Raw genomic sequence first — 20,776 nt, forward strand, 5'->3', positions numbered from 1 at the left:
ACACACACACACACACACACACTTCTTACAATGTGTACACACTCCTTACGTCTACACACACACACTATTAGAGACCCTGTTTAACCCCCTCCCTACCCAGCTGCACTAACATGCACACGCGCGGCACACACACACACACACACACACACACACACTTTAGAAAAGAGCCAAACAAATACAACAACAACAGCATCTGATCTCAAAATCTCTAAATATAAATCCTGACCTAAGTTTTCTGGAAAAACTTAAACAAATATGTATTAAAAAATTACAAAAGAATGTTATGCTGCTACTGCTATGCTGCTACTGTCCTGTCCAGAATGGATTAAACCTTGACTAGACTTAGTAAATTGGACCTCAGTCGGCTCTGTTCTTGGACTGCTTTTTTCCATCTACTGAACCACCAAAACATTCACTTGCTACGAGCTTGTAGATCTGCTATTTTCGTCTAACGCCAGGGCTCCACCGGACGTGTTGCGTCTCCGTCACGTGCGTCAAAAAACGCACCGGTTCAATTTTAATGCACGCGTTAATGTCACGCAACACGGGCAGTGGAGCCACCCTTCATTGATTAAAAAAATCACACCCATGTGAACTGAGTGGTGTAAGGTCTTATATAGACTGATCAGCTGTGGTCTGACGTAATGAAATCACACCCGTGTGAACTGGGTGACCATAGCAACCGTGCTAATTTTTTGAGCACAGACAGACAGACAGACAAACAAACAAAGCCAGTCGTAGGAGTGGTTTACACCACTCAAAAGGGAACATTCCCTGACGGTAACGGAGACGCGACTCTGACGCGCCCGGTGGAGCCCCGGTGTTATGTACCCCCTCCCCCAACCCGCCGCCGCCATATTAGGGATACTACTTGATTCAAACGGTTGTAGCACAAACACAGTGAAGCACCAACACACAACAGGTCTACAGTACAATCTATACTTACTGCCCCCCCATGTTGTTGTCCATCATGCACCTATAGGCTCCATCGTGTTGTGCTGTGTTTCCTACCTCTTTAATCTAAATGCAATCTGAATTAATTTCCCCCTAATGGCTCTGAGAAGAAAGGGCCGCCAGACCCCCCCCCCCCCCCCCCCAGCGAGAGGCCTCGACCATCACGAGGGCTCCAGTGCACTTTATCAAGCCAAGGAGATATGGATTAATTGTCTCCCTGTTGTGAGCACATCCAGCACAGTGTGTGTGCCAGGCAGCCCCTGTGAAGTACATGTGTTTGAGCACATGCACTTTACTTGAGTATTTGTATCTTTGGAGACGTTTGTTTAAAAACACTTTGAGGGCTTTATTTTAATATATGACATATACCGAGGCTGCCGGGATTGTTTAATCACCTTTGGAGCATAGCCCAAGTATTTGCACGGTTTTTACTCCATGAAACTCCAATGATTTGTTATTGAGCCGACAAAAAAGCCACTTCCGTGATCCGGGTCATAGACAAAGAGCAAAGCGAGCTAAGATTGTCTCTACACCCTCGTTCGCTTTGCATTGGACTCAGTTTCCCAGAAGCCCTTGCAAGCCGGCGGTTGGTTGATTTCCGGTTACGTCACGTGTCCGCCTCGTCACCAGGTCCGCGACAAATCCGCTATTTCGTCAAAATGATTACAAAACGGTGAATTAAACACATAAAACAAATAGCGGGTTTAGCGTATTATGCAGTGGGACACAATGGATGAAGTAGCCTGGAACGCAGGTTATGCAGTGAAACGGTTATCAATGAATAAATGTTGTCCACTCTGTATGGTAGCGTATACAACTGGGGTGGTTGTATTGTGTCTCCCTGCTCTTCTACTGGGACCTTTAGATCGGGTCAAAGGTCATGTCTCACCTAGAGACACAGGATCGGAGACACATTTTGACCATAAGGTCGAGATTGAATTCATCTCCTGAGCAGCAGGCTCTATAACCTCAACGGCAATCTGAGAACCCATCGTCAAAAAATAAAGGAAAAACAGCACCCTCCTTTCCTTTTGAATTTGATGGAGTCCACTCATAGAGCTATAAAGGATAGAGACCGAACCGGACCGTTAGCCCCCCCCCCCCCCCCCCGATATTCATTTCAGTGGAAGTTGCTCAGTGGCGTTTTGAAGCACCCGGAAGACTGCCGGAAGTATAATTATAACTCAATGGCTCGAGCGATCGGAAGTTTAGCCTAGGCTTACGCACGTGACGTCTGTCCACCTCCATTAAAGTGCTGCCAAAATGGTGCACCCCCCGAATTTGCATACCAAAGGTGCGAGGTTTGCAAGCCCTATTCCTCATTTCGCCAGTAGGTAGTGGCATCTTCAACGTTGGATAGCCTTACTGGGGCCTTGAGTCCACTCAACAGTTTGTCTCGAGAGACTAGCTCAACGGTAAAGAAGATGTTAGCGCTTGGCAGGAAACCGGGTTCAAATCTGGGATAAAAGAAAGTCACATAGTGCAGCTTTAATGACAAATATTGTACTTTTGACCCCCACTACATTTCTAGGATGGGGGAGTACAAGAATTAAACACTTAATTGATGCATTTTCTGGAAAATATTTTTGGGTGAAAATGTCAAAATATGAATACAGCAATGAATCAATTTATTAAAAATAATAATGTACTTTTTCATTTGTAGTTTTGAATACTTTTTTTATAGTATTTAAATCAAGTTGACAAGTACTCTAACTGTACTTAAACTCAAGTACAAATTTGGCAGAGCAACTTTTACTTGTAGTTGAGTTAATATTTTGTCCAGAAGTATCTAGTACTATTGACTCAATTCCAAAGTTGAGTACTTGAGTCCATCACTGGTTCATGAGAGACTAGGTTTGGAGCATTCCGCTGGCTTAATGGAGGTCACGCAGTTTGGATTCATTTGAATAAAAGCCAGTGTTTGTAATAGGCAGCTATTAGTGTCCTCACAACCATTCATGTACAGTAGGTGACTGTATTACTATTATTCTCTAACGGGAGCACTCGGCTGTCTCTGCCTCACACACGCACACACACACACACACGCATGCACGCACACACACACACACACGCACACACACACACCTCAAAAGGTGAAACACTAACTTAAGCGCTCTCCTCTTATTTCAGGGCCCTGGCTCCCGTAACACAGTATCTTGTTAGAGTGGCTAATTCCCCAAACTTCCCCATCTCAGATCTCGGGGTTGCAGGGCCACTACATTTGCACATTAATGGCGAGAGAGAGAGAGAGTGTAGAAGAGTTAGAAGTCCCAGAAGGCCCTCTGTGTTATGGCCTGGACCACGCTGACCCAGTTAACCAAATAAAAAGAGAGACTACTATATGCTTTGATTCCCTCCCTCTCTCTCTCTCTATCGCGCGCGCTTTCCAATTCGTCCCGCCAAATTAAACATAATTCCTCTTCCTGGCAATACCTCGGTATCTCTTCGTGATTAATGCGTTTTCTTCTGATACAATTAACGGGTAATTATGTAGCCTGGCGAATTTAGCCCGGGCATCATTATGTCTATTAAGACCTGCATGGAATCCGCACACATTAACCCGTTTAGACCTGAGGACGCATCTGTGTGTCACCTTATACCTTTTAACCACTTTAACCATTATTTTAAACTATAGCAGATCTACAGGTTCGTAGCGCGGCACTGAGTGCCGCGATACGAGCTTGTAGATCTGCTATTTTTGAAAAATCGTGAAAATGTGTGCAAATCTTTGAATATAATTATTCTTTCACAGCAACCGTTTTTAACTCAAATATTTGCTTCTGGGGGGGTGTCCCTGGAACAACATAGTTTCAGATGGTGGCTCGGCGGCCAATTACATGTCATTTTTGGCGTCCTTGACATGAAGTAGTTTGAGATCCGCTGACATAGAAACATAGGTTTTTCAGAAAACTGTCATGGTTTAGAAGACATTTAGTAGAACCTGGTCTCAATGGGTTAAGAGAATCACTCTGCCGCCCGTCAGGCAGATCGGGAGGAGGGTCCGAGCGGAGGACTCGCTCCTTGATGGCCATCGCCATGGTGCGGAGGCGAGCGGCCAATCAGAGCCATAATTCCCCACATCTATTCCTTCCCATGACCCCCTCTGGTGTGCAGAGTTCTCACTACTAACTCAACCCCCAGTACGAGAGTCAAAGTATCAGATTGTATATCAATGCATTGCTGTATTCGTAATATCGTTGCTGTCGGGAGGAAACCACCTAACTCAATTTTTGAGGTTTTAGATTATTTTTTTTGCATAATTCAGTGCTATTGAGAGAGAGAGAGAGTTGTTTCGAAAATATTGAACCAATGAAAAGTAGTAAAAACTTGGAATTGGAATCCTTCCTAGAAATGCATTTGAATCAAAAGTGCAATATTTGTTGTACTGTAGTAGAAGTGAAGTATCCAAAAATCCAATTACTAAAATAGAGATACTCAATTACTGTATATTTTACTTCAGTACAGTACTCATGGTAAATGAACTGTCGGTCTCAAATAGACTTTTTTGTTTTTTTCCCGTCGCTTGTCTCCTCTTCCTCCGTCCCAATGAACAGCCCACCTGTTTCACCTGTAGCTCTGCGACCTTCACCCGGAGGTCGTTGGTGTAACACACACCCCTGGCCCTGTCCCATGGCTGAACCCGGCCCAAAACACACACTACAGTTCACTCTGCGCGCACACGCGCGCGCGCGCGCGCGCACACACACACACACACACACACACACACACACACACACACACACGCGCCTGCCACCGTACCCATGGTGACAAGAGGGGGTCCCTGAGGGTCTCCAGGGGCCGTAACTCTACTCAGGACTCTGCCAGCACCTGGAGAGGGTGACCCGGGGGCCACTGGGACTCCTGAGACAGACAGGGGGGCCTCAGCACAGGAGAGAGGGCTCACATTGGACACAACGTCTAACTGAGAAAGCAACACAATCCATGTCTTTGTCAGTGTCAGCATGCACTGACTGACTGGGCTGGGATTTGGAACAGAGTGGGTGTGACAGTTAATCGAACTAATCTATTTAAAAAAGTAAAAAATAATACTACATAAAAAGATCGACAATCAAAATATCCCAAATAGCAGAACTGCAGGGTCATTTTCGGTGCACCACACCTATTAAAAAGATAAGTGTCAAGGCGATGACAATTTAGGCATTTAGCAGACGCTCTTAATCCAGAGAATTAAGCGAGAACAACACATGGTAATACATAGTACATGGTCATCAAGGACCATAAGCAAGATAAGGACCCAACATCCGACTAACAGTAGAATATCTGTACAATGTCTGAATAAAATGGTATCTACTGTAAGTTACATACGTTTAGCCTTAGCCTACGCGATGACACCTTAGGGTTTCGGTTTAAAATGGTTACAAATTACTTTTTTATACAATTTCTGTCTCCTAGAATGTTGATGTCCCCACAAGTATACTGATACAATTGTGTGTGTGTGTGTGTGTGTGTGTGTGTGTGTGTGTGTGTGTGTGTGTGTGTGTGTACATGCATGCTTTTGTGTGTACGTGTACGTGCATGCATGTGTGTGGCGCCTATGCCTTTTCTTCCAGGAGGGTCCATCATCAGCGCAGCGTGCAGTCTGCTGCCCCGCCGTCTGCTTGGGGTGGTCCCGGTGGTGGTGGCGTGGGGAAACAGCGCCACCTAGTGGTGGCAGCTGCCCTGTGGTCTCACTTCTTCCCCTTCTTGCGCAGCCTGCGCCTCTCGCAGACGCCCCCCACGCAGCTGGCAGACGCAGCCGCAGGTCAGTGTGAGCAGTGAGGGGGGAAAGTATACTCACTAAAATGTGTTTTACTTGAGTGAAAGTATCAATACTGCAATGTAGGACTATACACCGGTATATAACTGTACCGGAATTCAAAATGCACTTGAGTAAAAGTGCTAAAGTATTGGTATAAAAATGTAGTTAAAGTAACAAAAGTATAACAATGTACTCATAATGCAGAATGGCCCTTTTCATTACAAAATTAAAATAGCAGATCTACAAGCTCACAATGCGTCGCATGCTATTTTCATGTGGCCGGAATATATGTAGGGCTGAAGTGTTTAATGTATGTTTTCTTGTTTTGTAATAATAATCAAAATCTCCGTAGACTAATGCATGTCAAACTGGGGGCCCTTTGAAATTTAACGGGTTGAGAATCACTGCTAGAGCCGTGAATATCTTCTCGTATGGGGGTCCCTGGCACATCTCTTCAAATGGGGGTCCGCGGGCTGATTAGTGTCAATTTGTGGGTCCTTGACATGAAAAAGTTTGGGAACCACGCTTCACCCTGCTGGCCCTGGACCTGCCCTCCAGTGCTCTATGTGTTCCTAATGCTTGATGTTCTACCCAGGCTTCACCCTGCTGGCCCTGGACCTGCCCTCCAGTGCTCTATATGTTCCTAATGCTTGATGTTCTACACCACAGGCTTCACCCTGCTGGCCTTGGACCTGCCCTCCAGTGCTCTATATGTTCCTAATGCTTGATGTTCTACACAGGCTTCACCCTGCTGGTCTTGGACCTGCCCTCCAGTGCTCTATGTGTTCCTAATGCTTGATGTTCTACACCACAGGCTTCACCCTGCTGGCCCTGGACCTGCCCTCCAGTGCTCTATGTGTTCCTAATGCTTGATGTTCTACTACAGGCTTCACGCTGCTGGCCCTGGACCTGCCCTCCAGTGCTCTATATGTTCCTAATGCTTGATGTTCTACTACAGGCTTCACGCTGCTGGCCCTGGACCTGCCCTCCAGTGCTCTATGTGTTCCTAATGCTTGATGTTCTACTACAGGCTTCACGCTGCTGGCCCTGGACCTGCCCTCCAGTGCTCTATATGTTCCTAATGCTTGATGTTCTACTACAGGCTTCACGCTGCTGGCCCTGGACCTGCCCTCCAGTGCTCTATGTGTTCCTAATGCTTGATGTTCTACTACAGGCTTCACGCTGCTGGCTTTGGACCTGCCCTCCAGCGCTCTATGTTCCTAATGCTTGATGTTCTACACAGGCTTCACCCTGCTGGCCCTGGACCTGCCCTCCAGTGCTTTATATTCCTAATGCTTGATGTTCTACACTACAGGCTTCACCCTGCTGGCCTTGGACCTGCCCTCCAGTGCTTTATATTCCTAATGCTTGATGTTCTACACTACAGGCTTCACCCTGCTGGCCTTGGACCTGCCCTCCAGTGCTCCTCAGGACCTTCAGCCCAGCCCCGTGCAGGCCATCATGCAGTGCTTCGGCTGGGACGACATGCTCCACCCTCTGCTCGTCACCCGCTACCTGCCACACCTGCTGCAGAACAGGTATACAACACCTCTAAAGGCATGGGGGGGGGGGGGTGGTTCATGCTCAGGACCCCCAAATTGATGTGTATTTTTGGCCACGGATATTTTTGAGCGGTCCAATAATTGGCCGTGTGTGTCTTTATGTATGTCCCTATGTAGTATGTATGTCTAAAAATCACACCCGTGTGAACTGAGTGGTGTAAGGTCTTATATAGACTGATCAGCTGTGGTCTGACGTAATGTCTGACGTAATGAAATCACACCCGTGTGAACTGGGTGACCATAGCAACCGTGCTCATTTTTTGAGCACAGACAGACAGACAGACAGACACGTAAACTAACAAAGCCAGTTGTAGGAGTGGTTTACACCACTCAAAAACTGCTGCAATACCGCTGGGTGACATAGTGTCACTGTTGAGCAGCCTAACACACACACACAGACCCATTGACCACTGCAGCACACACACACACACACACACACACACACACACACACACACACACACACACAGCACTCAGTTCACACAGGTGTGAGTTTTTCGAAAATAGCATATGCACAAGCTCTCAGCGAGGCACAAAGTGATGCGCTGTGAGCTTGTAGATCTGCTAGTATACAACTACATAATAGTAATCCACCATTTCCCCTCCCCCTCAGTGAGCTGGTGTCCTCGGTGGGTAATGCGTCTGCGGGGTCAGTCAGGGCCTGGTTCCGCTGTGTCCTGCAGCAACACCTGCACAAGAACACTGATGGATTGGACAGCAGAGCAGGTACAGTACGCTGCACAGCTGTGGCTCACACAACCATTTGAGCTCCATTTTGACAGCAAATTTTGATTTTAGTTTTAGTCATAGTCTCTCGAATAGTTTTAATTTAGTTTTAGTCACATTTTAGTCACCTGGAATGTTTTAGTGTTGGTCTAGTTTGTGTCGACTAAATATCATACGAATTTTGTCGCCTAAATCTACAGTTGATTTTGTCGACTATAATAAAGAAAGCCACAAAAAAAAAACATTAAAAAAGGAAAGCCTGGGGGAACGAGAGACATGTCCTGGTCTAGGAGTGGGAGTGAACTACAGTGCAGAGGGGGCGGGGCTAGGGGGCAGGGCTAGATGAGTGGGAGTGAATTACAGTGCAGAGGGGTTGGGGCTAGAGGAGTGGGAGTGAACTACAGTGCAGAGGAGGCATCGCTTTCCACCGCTGATTTCTACCAGGGAGGGGAGGGGCGGAGGGGGGCAGGGGTGGGGGCTCTTTGATAGTATTGATAATATTGAGGTATTATTTGGCCTATAATGCTATTTTTGTCTTCCAGGTAGAGCCATGGAGGAGCAGCTGTGTGAGCTCACCAGGCTGGTGTTCAGGCTTCCTGAGGTGGACAGTCTGCTGCAGAGAGCAGGGGTCATCCAGCCTGCCTCCAGACTGGAGCCCTGCCCTGCCCTGGGCCTCTTTGTCAAGGTAACCTCCATAGACTGTAGCCCTGCCCTGGGCCTCTTTGTCAAGGTAACCTCCATAGACTGTAGCCCTGCCCTGGGCCTCTTTGTCAAGGTAACCTCCATAGACTGGAGCCCTGCCTTGCCCTGGGCCTCCTTGTCAAGGTAACCTCCATAGACTGTAGCCCTGCCCTGCCCTGGGCCTCTTTGTCAAGGTAACCTCCATAGACTGTAGCCCTGCCCTGGGCCTCTTTGTCAAGGTAACCTCCATAGACTGTAGCCCTGCCCTGCCCTGGGCCTCTTTGTCAAGGTAACCTCCATAGACTGTAGCCCTGCCCTGCCCTGGGCCTCTTTGTCAAGGTAACCACCATAGACTGTAGCCCTGCCCTGGGCCTCTTTGTCAAGGTAACCTCCATAGACTGTAGCCCTGCTCTGCCCTGGGCCTCTTTGTCAAGGTAACCTCCATAGACTGTAGCCCTGCCCTGGGCCTCTTTGTCAAGGTAACCACTATAGACTGTAGCCCTGCCCTGGGCCTCTTTGTCAAGGTAACCTCCATAGACTGTAGCCCTGCCCTGCCCTGCCCTGGGCCTCTTTGTCAAGGTAACCTCCATAGACTGTAGCCCTGCCCTGGGCCTCTTTGTCAAGGTAACCTCCATAGACTGTAGCCCTACCCTGCCCTGGGCCTCTTTGTCAAGGTAACCTCCATAGACTGTAGCCCTGCCCTGCCCTGCCCTGGGCCTCTTTGTCAAGGTAACCTCCATAGACTGTAGCCCTGCCCTGGGCCTCTTTGTCAAGGTAACCTCCATAGACTGTAGCCCTGCCCTGCCCTGGGCCTCTTTGTCAAGGTAACCTCCATAGACTGTAGCCCTGCCCTGCCCTGGGCCTCTTTGTCAAGGTAACCACCATAGACTGTAGCCCTGCCCTGCCCTGCCCTGTGCCTCTTTGTCAAGGTAACCTCCATAGACTGTAGCCCTGCCCTGGACCTCTTTGTCAAGGTAACCTCCATAGACTGTAGCCCTGCCCTGAACCTCTTTGTCAAGTTAACCTCCATAGACTGTAGCCCTGCCCTGCCCTGCCCTGCCCTGCCCTGGGTCAAGGTAACCATCAGACAAGAGTAGAACTGGCACATCTACTGGGTGGCAGGTGCAGGACCAAACAGTGGATAAGGCTATATACAATTTGAATGTTTCTGATGAAGACTTGATCTGTGTCGAAACGTCAATCTAAAGCCTTGACTGGGAGCTTTACAAACTTCTGCAGACTTCTTCTACACAGGTTTAATGTTTGTCTTTAGTTCAACTTTGTTTTGTAAACGCCATTGACAATGAAGGGAAAATATACGTCATAATGTGTCATTTACGTCATATTGTCTCTTTATTGTTAATGGCGTTTAATGTTTGTTTGTTTTTTACATCACCATTACATCACCTAATCATGAGTTAGACTTTAATATATTAGCGCCCCTCACTTCACACAGGTGTGATATTTTTAATATAACATGATTGTGATTAATGAACCTCGTAGTTCTCTGGCAAGATCTTTACTGTAGATATACTGTTGCACAGGTCAAATAAGAAAATGAAGGGAGAAAAAAAAGATTCTCGACCTACTGTACTGTACATGAGCACGATTAAGTCGGTCCTTGGGTCTAAATATTGATTTTGGTTAAGTCGGTCCTTGGGTCTAAATATTGATTTTGGTTAATTGCCCAGCCCTATGTACAGTACTAGCAATGTCTGCTGTCAAATGCAGTAAGAACATTGTCTACTGTCTGTGGAGATGATCAGTATAATGTTCTTTCCCAGGACATACTATACATCCCATCCCTACTTTTCATCATGTTCCATTTCCCAAAGTCTATACATGTCAAATGTACTCAGCATATCTACTGTAAGTCAAATTCAGCCTCTGACAAGCGTGCACTATATATTATAAATTACTGTATGTGATGTAAATTCTCAGTGTAACGCTGTCACAGTCATATCTAGTTCCTGGGAAGTCCCATTTACAATGCTCTGGTATCTACTTCAAATACGGAGATTCCGGCTCGCATTTCCATGCAAATTTCTGTCAAATAAATGTAATTCCTTATCTGTCCATCTCTCTGTACATTCTCCCCCTCTCCATTTCTCTCTCTTAATATCTCTCTCTCTCTGTCTGTCCATCCATCTCTCTCTCTCTCTCTCTCTCTCTCTCTCTCTGGCTGTGACGATATTATTGCGTGTGTGGTCTCCAAATCATTGGCAAATTATGAAAATTGTATTGATAATATAACCTTAATATTAAAAATAAATGTGTAAAAATAATGCATGTGAGCTGTGTACAAACTGTACATCATTGGCTCTCAAAGTAGTGTCCGGGCCCCCCAGGGGTCCTCGGACATTTTAACTCAAATCTTTGCTTCTGGAGGTGTTTATTTTTATTTTTTATGGGGGCCGTAGTCAAATACATATCCTTTTGGGGGTCCTTGACATGAAACAAATTGAGAACCACTGGTGTAGATTGGCTATTTTGAGTGCCCGACCCCGTCGTAGTACAAAGTATAAACAAGGCTTGATCCTCCCTCCCTCCCCAGGCTGTTGGCAGCGTGTACAGTGGACTGACGGTGCTGTCGGAGCGCTCGGCCATGGTGACCAGGGCTCTGGACTACATAGGAGACGTACTGAAGCACATCAAACCATACCTGGTCAACAAGAACCAGGAGGGCATACAGCTGGCCCACTGGGCTGTGGGTAGGTACTGAGGACACCTCGTCCACTGGGCTGTGGGTAGGTACTGAGGACACCTCGTCCACTGGGCTGTGGGTAGGTACTGAGGACACCTCGTCCACTGGGCTGTGGGTAGGGACAGGGGACAGCTCGTCCACTGGGCTGTGGATAGGTACTGAGGACACCTCGTCCACTGGGCTGTGGGTAGGGACAGGAGACAGCTTGTCCACTGGGCTGTGGGTAGGGACAGGAGACAGCTCGTCCAATGGGCTGTGGGTAGGGACAGGGGACAGCTCTTCCACTGGGCTGTGGGTAGGTACTGAGGACAGCTTGTCCACTGGGCTAGATCCTGTTTAAATGTAAATGGCACGTTAAATGACTTTACTGTGGAACCTTAGCATGGTGGAACATGGACTGAAAGAGAGAGTGTGTGTGTGTGTGTGTGTGTGTGTGTGTGTGTGTGTGTGTGTGTGTGTGTGTGTGTGTGTGTGTGTGTGTGTGTGTGTGTGTGTGTGTGTGTGTGTGTGTGTGTGTGTGTGTGTGTGTGTGTGTGTGTGTGTACGTGCACCTCTCTCTTGCATCATGTATGCTGTGCCTGCTTGCGTTCCAGGGAACATCGTGAAGCACTGGAGCCCCCTGCTGGCCACCTCTAAAGCTCAGCAGCTGCTGTTTCGCATCATAGACGGGATGCTGCTGCCTCACAACCTCACACAGCAGGACAGAGCGCTGAGGGACAGCCTGCCCCTCTATCTGCAGGTCAGTTCAGAGCACTGTTTTTTTTAGTCATAGTCTCTTCAATAGTTTTCATTTAGTTTCAGTCACATTTTTGTCATTTTAGTCACCTGGAATGTTTTAGTGCTAGTCTAGTTTTAGTCGACTAAATATCATAAGATTTTAGTCGACTAAATCTACAGTTGATTTAGTCGACTAAAATGTATTTTGGTGGGCCTTGATGCCATCGTAATGATTGTTTTTACACTTGCTGAAAATAGCCAATCTACAAGCTCGCAACGCGTCGCAGCACAACGCGCTGTGAGCTTGGGGGAGTCCTTCTGATAGTTATTACCTGGGTGACCACCACCGTAAATGCTTTTGCCATGTCTCTTTTTTTGTAATAATCTGGGGACCCCCCCAAAATAATTTGGCGACCCCCATCCCCATGTTGAGAACTCCTGTGATAGAGGCTCAGCCCGTGGACGGTGTGAGGCCGGTAGCACCCCGCCGTCGCCCCGAGGCACCGTCTCCTCGGAGTCGGGTTGTTTACTTCATTATAAAGAGGCTAAAATAGTGAAATCCCCACGGCGTTTCTCCATTCATTTGTATGGCGTGACGTAGAGAACCCCACGTGTGTGACTGTGTGCTGTTTTGGCTCGTCCCTCTCCGATGCGGTGGGAGAGATTATTCTGAAAATTGGCCACTAGCCAACAACTCCTTCACAAAGCACTGGACAGGCTGTATAAAGCTGTATTGTTGCATTAGAGAATATTTTCACAATATTGTCACAATTATACTGAGACAAAGTAGATGCCAGCGTGATACTCTGCCTTTAACTCTTCATTTTCAATCCCGTTGAGAACTCTCCCAAAGTGGGGTCCAGCCGGGGACCCCCAGAGGTCCTTGAGGGAGTTCCAGGGGGTCCCCAGCTAAATGATAGTTAGGAACCAAATGGGCCCTTATGGGTCTGCAACTCTGAGAGTGTACAAATGGTTACAGGAGAAAAGGAGGCACTGGAGAAACTCAGACAGTTTAGGCTCTTATTTTATTATCAGGGTGCAAGTAAAAAAGCAACAACGTTTTCGTTTTTACATTCTCGTCGGGTCATGAAATTTGGCTCCATTTGTACACGCTCAGAGTAAAATCAACATTGATTTTACAATATAAATTGGCGGTCCCAGAGATAGAAATGCCATTAAATGGGGGTCCGTAGACTATGTCAAACTGGGGGTCCTTGATATTAAACGGGTTGAGAATCACTGCTAGAGTCGTAAACATCTTCCCTGGCATAATATTTTCTAATGGAAGTCCGTGGGATAATTAGTGTCAATTTGGGAGTCCTTGACATGAAAAAAGTTTGGGAACCACACTGCTACAGTACATTTAGATGTGTGTGTGCTCCATCAGGGCGTGTCTGTGGCCTCCAGCCTGTCTCAGAACCAGGGTGCTACAGTACATTTAGATGTGTGTGTGTGCTCCATCAGGGCGTGTCTGTGGCCTCCAGCCTGTCTCAGAACCAGGGTGCTACAGTACATTTAGATGTGTGTGTGCTCCATCAGGGCGTGTCTGTGGCCTCCAGCCTGTCTCAGAACCAGGGTGCTACAGTACATTTAGATGTGTGTGTGTGTGCTCCATCAGGGCGTGTCTGTGGCCTCCAGCCTGTCTCAGAACCAGGGTGCTACAGTACATTTAGATGTGTGTGTGCTCCATCAGGGCGTGTCTGTGGCCTCCAGCCTGTCTCAGAACCAGGGTGCGTACCTGAGGAAGCAGCTGGGCAGTGTGGTCAGCCGCTACCTGGACCACTTCCTGCCCGCCACGCCCTCCACCGGCGCCGTAGCCAATCACCCGGTGCTGCTGGCCGCCTGCGAGGCCACGCCCAGCCCCCAGGGGGCAGCGCTGAGGAAGACCGTCCTGCATGTGCTCTGGTTGGTACTATTATTTTTAAACTTTAGCTGTTGAAAAATCGCGAAAAGTACTGCAAATGTTTGAATATATATTCGTTCACAGCAAACGTTTATAACTCGTATCTTTGCTTCAGGGGGGGGGGGGGGTAGCCTGGCTAATAAGCCAGAGGCTAGGGGGGGGGGTCCCCTGGAACAACAGCGGCCAATTACATATAATTTTTGCATGAAATAGTTTGAACCACTGATATAGCAAAATAGGTTTTTCAGAAAACTGTCATGATTTAGAAGACATTTGTAGAATCTGGTCTCTGGTCTTAGGGTTAAACATGTGCAAGAACGACGTTGCTCATTCATGAAGCATAATAACTAACTATAGCGATTCCCAAACCTGTGGGTCGGGGCCCACTGGTGGGCCCTGGGGGTATTGCAAGCGGGCCCTCGAATAATAATAACATTGTATTGCAATGTAACATTAGCATAAAACAGGATTGTAAAATTGAATTAAAAACATTTATTTCTTCAAAATCTTTAAAAAATACGTTTTCCTGCTGATACCGAAAACAATTGATTGCTTGATCATGACAATAAACACACTTTTGAGAAAAGATGAAAACACCAGAATCAATTCAGATCAGATATAGACTAATCAATGTTTTACAGTGACAGCTTCCTGCAGTTCAAAGGCCACGCCCCTCCACCACGCCTAGCGTCCGTCCTGGCCTTCCTATTGGAGCTGATCAGACGGAACAGGGACTCTGACCCCGCCCTCCTCACTGTACCCCTCCCCTCCGTGTTACGCTGTCTGATGCTGGTCAACGAGCCACACGGTGAGTCCGTGGAAACGTCCAGGTTGTCCACACAGACGCACTTAACCACTTTTAATTTTCGCTTTAACAACATTATGTTTAGAAATGGGGAGAACGGCTGATCTGCAAGCTCCCAGTGCGTCGCAATGCCACGTGTTTTGAGCTTGTAGATCGGTTACTTTAGCTACTTCTTGTATGATGAAACATGGAAAAGTTAAATTGTTTTGTTGCAAGGAGTTGCACTGGTGTGACATGTCCTTAAACTGTTTTGTTGCAAGGAGCTGCATTGGTGTGACATGTCCTTAAACTGTTTTGTTGCAAGGAGTTGCACTGGTGTGACATGTCCTTAAAACTGTTTTGTTGCAAGGAGCTGCATTGGTGTGACATGTCCTTAAACTGTTTTGTTGCAAGGAGCTGCATTGGTGTGACATGTCCTTAAAACTGTTTTGTTGCAAGGAGTTGCATTGGTGTGACATGTCCTTAAACTGTTTTGTTGCAAGGAGCTGCATTGGTGTGACATGTCCTTAAAACTGTTTTGTTGCAAGGAGCTGCATTGGTGTGACATGTCCTTAAACTGTTTTGTTGCAAGGAGCTGCATTGGTGTGACATGTCCTTAAACTGTTTTGTTGCAAGGAGCTGCATTGGTGTGACATGTCCTTAAACTGTTTTGTTGCAAGGAGCTGCATTGGTGTGACTTGGGCCTAACGCCCTACTTGATCACACTACAGTGTCACACAAAAGCATCAAGATCCCCAAGCTTGAAACACATCGCGTTTTAAGCTTATGGATCTGTTACTTTTGCTGTTTTTGAATTTGAAACCTGAAAAGCAACAGTTTTGGACATAATCATGAGGTTTCCACTCGACAGACACACAGATGGAATTGTGTTCCAGCCACATTCTTTCACCTCATCAAGTCTGTCTCCCTGCACGTTATTAGGAGTATTCCCCCATGCACAGTGTTCAGTTTCAACGCAGTAAATGTCATCAAAATGACTTTGTTTCCTTCCCAGTGAGAAAGAGCAGCACAGATGTCTTACAGCTGGTGGTGGAGAGATGTGCTGCTGTGTGTGCAGAAGCACCGTGTGAGCAGCTCATCACTGTGCTACGGTAAACACCACAATGACACTCTCTCTCATATAGTAATATTATTGTTAATAATAGTAATAAATGGGTCAAAGTGTTAATAAAAGTGACATCCTACTGTACAACTTTTCTTTTTATTAAGATTAACAAGATATTTGTACATGTTTCTGAGTAGTAAAATGTCTTTTCTTTTCACAGCTATTTTTGCTATATTTGAATTGAAATCCTGAATTATTTAAAATTCAGGATTTTAATTAATTTTGGAATTGGAATCCTGAAAAGTATTTTTAGCCGGTTAGTAATTAAAGCCGGTCATGTTTGCATGATTGGAATTATAACAGCTGAAAAAAATAATTCATCAGTGCCACGATTTTTTTCCACCCTAAAACATGATCATCAGGTAATATTATTATAATATAAGGAGGAAGAACTTTTTCCAAAAAGTGTACAGTATTTGTTAAAATCATGCTTTTATGTGGGTGGTGATGGGTGGTGATCCACCTGAACTGAAGCCTCACCCACAGCTGTAGTTGTATGATAAAGGGGGAGGGGTTAGGGGAGGGGCCGATAGTGTGATGTCACTATATTACTGTTTATTTCATTGGCCCGGTTGACTGTCAAGGGTTCAGCCTCCAGGAAGAAACCCTAAATACAAAGTAATACACCATTGCACATAAAAACGACTCCAGGGTGTCTAATGAAGTACTCTGTCACCTCATAGACACATGAGAAAAACTGGAACTCCATCTTTAAGTGAAGGTGGGGGCCGCCAGTTGCCCATGTATGAGATAGACCTACCTTGCCTACAGTGTGTGAGTGTTTGTCCCACAGGTGCTTTGCGGAGGAGAACGAGGGCATGTATGACAGACAGGTGTACAGTGTGCTGGAGACGGTGGCTGTCCTGGACCCGTCTGTGGTGCTGCTTCTCGTCCCCCACCTGTCTGTCTGCCTGAGGAACACGGAGCACAAGAGAGGACTGGGCAGGAACGCTGCACTGAGGTGTGAAAAACTAAATACTTGCATACAAGTAAATGCGGAGAAAAGGACAATATTTTCCCCTCCGAGATGTAGTGGAGTAGCAGTGTAAAGGCTTGAAAAAAGGAAATACTCAAGTAAACATTGTACTTAGAAAATCACTTACCCTACCTGGTAAGTGATTTTCTTCTTTTGGTTAAAATAAGTCTTAAAAAGCTCTATATTGTGATAGTACTCATAGTGTGTTTGTTCAGTAACAGGGGTCTCCATGTCTCCAGCTTTTTATTAAACAAAAAAAATGCATTTTCAGGTCGGGATACCAATTTGATAGTATACCAACCTTTAAGTACAGTACTTGAGTAGATGTACTGTACTTGGTACAGTATATACTGTATAAAGTACTCATGGCTACTCTTCCTTTGTGAACAGGAGTGCGTACAAGAAGCTGTTGAGCCTCCTTGGGGACGGCGGCCAGGCAGAGATCATCAGTTTGGAACAGGAGTAAAAGTCACCTGAACCAAACCTCTGTGACACAAGGACAAGCACACTGACCGTACTGCACCTGAATCCACAGCCAGCATTCTCCTCACCTCCGTTTCAGTGCAAAAGGACCAACCCCAGCAAGGATAATATTATCACTGAAACGGTTAGGAGTTCATTGTTGTGAGTTAAAGTGTGCTGACGGACTAGTTAGAACAGTGAGGGGAGTGCCATATCTTGCGCTGCCTTACCTCTTATACCTAAACTTATTAGCCATATTTTACTATTTTAAAAAACATTTTAAAATAGTTCAACTACTGGTAGCTGATCTATGGACACGTTGTGAACTTGTAGATTGGCTATTTGAACTATTTTAAAATGGTTTCAAAATGATAAATCTTTTAGTGATAGTTTAGGGATAAGGCAAGATAGTGCCCAGATTCTCAAACTCAAACTGTGATTCTTCAATGATCCTATAACTCAAGAGAGCGTTTTAGTTTTCAAGTTGCAGCCACGCGCGAGTGTTATTTCCATCCACCAGCTGTTTAAAAACCCGGAAGAGACGCTTTCTTGCGGCTTAAGTGTGCTTACACCCAAACCAACAACAGCAAACAACTACTTCCAGTGGTTGTGGTTAACGAACGATTCAACGCTGGGTTGTCCGACAGACACAGCCAGGGCAGGAGGATGAAAAGAGCAGCGCTTACTCTCCAAAACGTTGAACTGTTTCCAGCGTTAAGCTGCACCGAGGCACGATGCTCTGCACTGGGAAGAGAAGAGTTTAGAACATGGATTGTGCTGTTTATAACCACAACCTTCATTATTATGAATTATTTATCGTATTGTTTTGTTTGTCCGTTTATTTCATTATTTCTAACATTCATTTTTTTTTGTGTTTGTGTGGGTGGGGAGGTGTAATATGTTGTATACAGTACATGGAAAACAAATAAAAAGGAAATGAATTTAGCATGGTAGACTGTATGGCACTGCCAGCCCTTAAGGTGTGCTCAGTGGACACATTATAACTACTTTATAATGCTTGGTGACTTACTTACTAAGACTTAATGGTCTGTTTGGACCACCCCCAAGGAACCCCTGGACCCCACTTTGAGAACCACTGGACTAAAGCAGGGGTTCTCAACATGTGGGTCGCGACCCCTCGGGGGGTCGCCAAATTATTTTAGGGGGTCCCCAAATTATTTTCAAAAAATAAAAATAAAAAAAGTTTTTTTTTAAAAGTTTTTTTTCACGATTTTTCAAAAATAGCAGACCTACAAGTGGCGCGCTATGAGCTTGTAGATCTTTTTCAATAGCTAAATTATAACAATTAGCTTAAAACACCAAAAGGGGTTCCCGCCCAAAATGGTTTAAGGTTATTGTAGCAGTCAATTTATATTGGGGGTCGGGAGGGGACGGGGCGGGGGTCCCGAGACATTGCCAAAGCATTTCCGGGGGTCCCCGGCCAAAAACGTTGAGAACCCCTGGACTAGAGCATGAACACATCATGCACCTTTCTGATGGTAGCTTCGCAGGTGGCGTTAGTATTTTTGCCGAGTTCCAAATGGATTCTTCAAAAAGACACGTCACAATATATTCATTGTACACGATGTAGGGGGAGGTGTGATGTTTGTACAGATGCATTATTGAGCTCATTGTGTTGAGAAAACGTGTCACTGTCAGCCTGTTCTCACAGGCTTTTTCTGTTTCAGTTTCATAGAAACGGATACATTTGTTATGAATAGAGTTTGTTAAAACATACAGTAAGGAGATGCTGTGGTGACGGGTCTCTACTTTTGAGATTGGGATGTGATGACTGTTACCGACAAGCTCAGAGTTCAATCTGCCAGGAAAGAAAATAAAAATAAATCAAAGATCGCTTCGATTTACATGTTGTTGCTATTCCGGGAGATTACCTTGTATCTCCATATGTTTAAAAAAAATGAGTGACTAAACTAAAAAGCGACGATCTACAAGCTCTTCGAAAATAGCAATAAAGTAAACAAATGTACAGGCTCTGCTTTTTTACGTGCTGTTTTGCTGAAGTGCTTGTCACTAAATAACCACTGTATTCATTAAAGTTATTTCCTCAGTACTACTACTAACCGTTTGGGACATACGAGGTTAATCCACCTTGACGGCGACCATCGCCGTTTGTGGCTTTGTTAAGTTCATGGCCATCTCCTGCAACTCATGAAGTTCACAGCCAATCTCAGTCCTGTCTCCCACCAATCACCAGCACCCATTCTGTGTCATTGATGGTCATCATCTGGCCATCATCAGACTCATCTATCTATTCTATGGCATCTGTCCAGGGGAGCAGTCTGTCTGCAGTGGTGGAAAAAGTACTCAATGTTTTTACTTGTGTAAAAGTATCAATACTGCAAAATATTACAAGTAAAAGTCCGGAATTCGAAATGTACTTGAGTAAAAAGTATTGGCATCAAAATTTACTTGAAAGTAAAGTTGTCAGCCTATATACCGTTGTGACTAGTACTAAAACCACAAGGAAATGTAATCCAGTCTGTAGCCATTGTTTGTATATACACATTTATTCTGCAAAGATGAGGTGATGTGCACATTTTCTTCCATTCCACGTTACGCTTTTGGGGAAGGAGGAAAGTGCCATATTCCTCCCCAAAAAGTAACTTTGTGCCACGCTGCGAGCTTGGACACATCTGCTATTTTTGAATAGCCCATGTATAAATGGATAAAGTGGTTACAATGATTGTGATTAGTCGGGTGATATCTGATACTAACGTGAGCGCAGAGAGCAAAGGTCCGTTTCTCAGTGGATTCATCATCTATCAAGGTTAAAAAAACTAATTGAGCCCCCATGCAAAATTAGTGAGAGCCCCAAATCCATATGGCCACCATTAACAACCTGTTAAGGCAATTCTTTCTAAATGTCATTATGCTTTAAGTGGGCTAAAATCGGCCATATCCATCATCACAAAATGTGATGAGGTCATCACATTTGGGCCATGGCCGAATTTAGCCCAAGGAGTGTTTTTTTGTGCAAAACTAATGCTTGGAATGGATTCAGAATGAAAAAAACCTAGTTTGACATGTCGCATGCTACTTAAAGCATTAAAGAAATTTAGAAAATGTTGCCTTAACAGGTTGTTAATGGTGGCCATATGGATTTGGTGCTCTTACGAATTTTGCCCACATTTTTGCGAGGGGCATGGGGGCTCAATTTGTTTTTAACCTTCATATATGATAAATCCACTGAGAAATGGAAATGGTACTCCGCGGTCACGGAAGTATCAGATATTACCCAACTAGATGCTCTATTAACAAATTTAGCTGGGAATCCTCTGGGTCACATCTGTTGAAAAATGACATATTGTAGTGTTAGGGTTTAGGCAAACTTCTCTTACATGGAGGTATATATACAGTGGATATGTTCTGATTCTGAATGATAACTGACCAATCATTTTAACA

At 45.5% G+C, this 20,776-nt stretch overlaps 1 protein-coding gene across 3 annotated transcripts in view; it reads left to right on the top strand.

Moving 5' to 3' along the window:
• mms22l (MMS22-like, DNA repair protein) overlaps window positions 1-17,945 on the top strand; it is a 42,690-nt gene extending 24,745 nt beyond the window's left edge. For all 3 annotated transcript variants that reach the window (XM_079502538.1, XM_079502537.1, XM_079502539.1), the window contains exons 16-26: window positions 5,526-5,716; window positions 7,101-7,251; window positions 7,888-8,000; window positions 8,543-8,685; window positions 11,236-11,392; window positions 11,979-12,124; window positions 13,796-14,007; window positions 14,647-14,813; window positions 15,805-15,901; window positions 16,709-16,876; window positions 17,282-17,945. In XM_079502538.1, coding sequence (XP_079358664.1) covers window positions 5,526-5,716; window positions 7,101-7,251; window positions 7,888-8,000; window positions 8,543-8,685; window positions 11,236-11,392; window positions 11,979-12,124; window positions 13,796-14,007; window positions 14,647-14,813; window positions 15,805-15,901; window positions 16,709-16,876; window positions 17,282-17,357 — 1,621 coding nt within the window. In that variant the 3' untranslated portion in view covers window positions 17,358-17,945. The remainder of the gene's footprint in view (window positions 1-5,525; window positions 5,717-7,100; window positions 7,252-7,887; window positions 8,001-8,542; window positions 8,686-11,235; window positions 11,393-11,978; window positions 12,125-13,795; window positions 14,008-14,646; window positions 14,814-15,804; window positions 15,902-16,708; window positions 16,877-17,281) is intronic.
• The last annotated feature ends 2,831 nt before the right edge of the window (window positions 17,946-20,776 follow it).

Source organism: Electrona antarctica (genome assembly GCF_951216825.1).
Source record: "Electrona antarctica genome assembly, chromosome: 6".
Classification (NCBI taxonomy): Eukaryota; Metazoa; Chordata; class Actinopteri; order Myctophiformes; family Myctophidae; genus Electrona; species Electrona antarctica.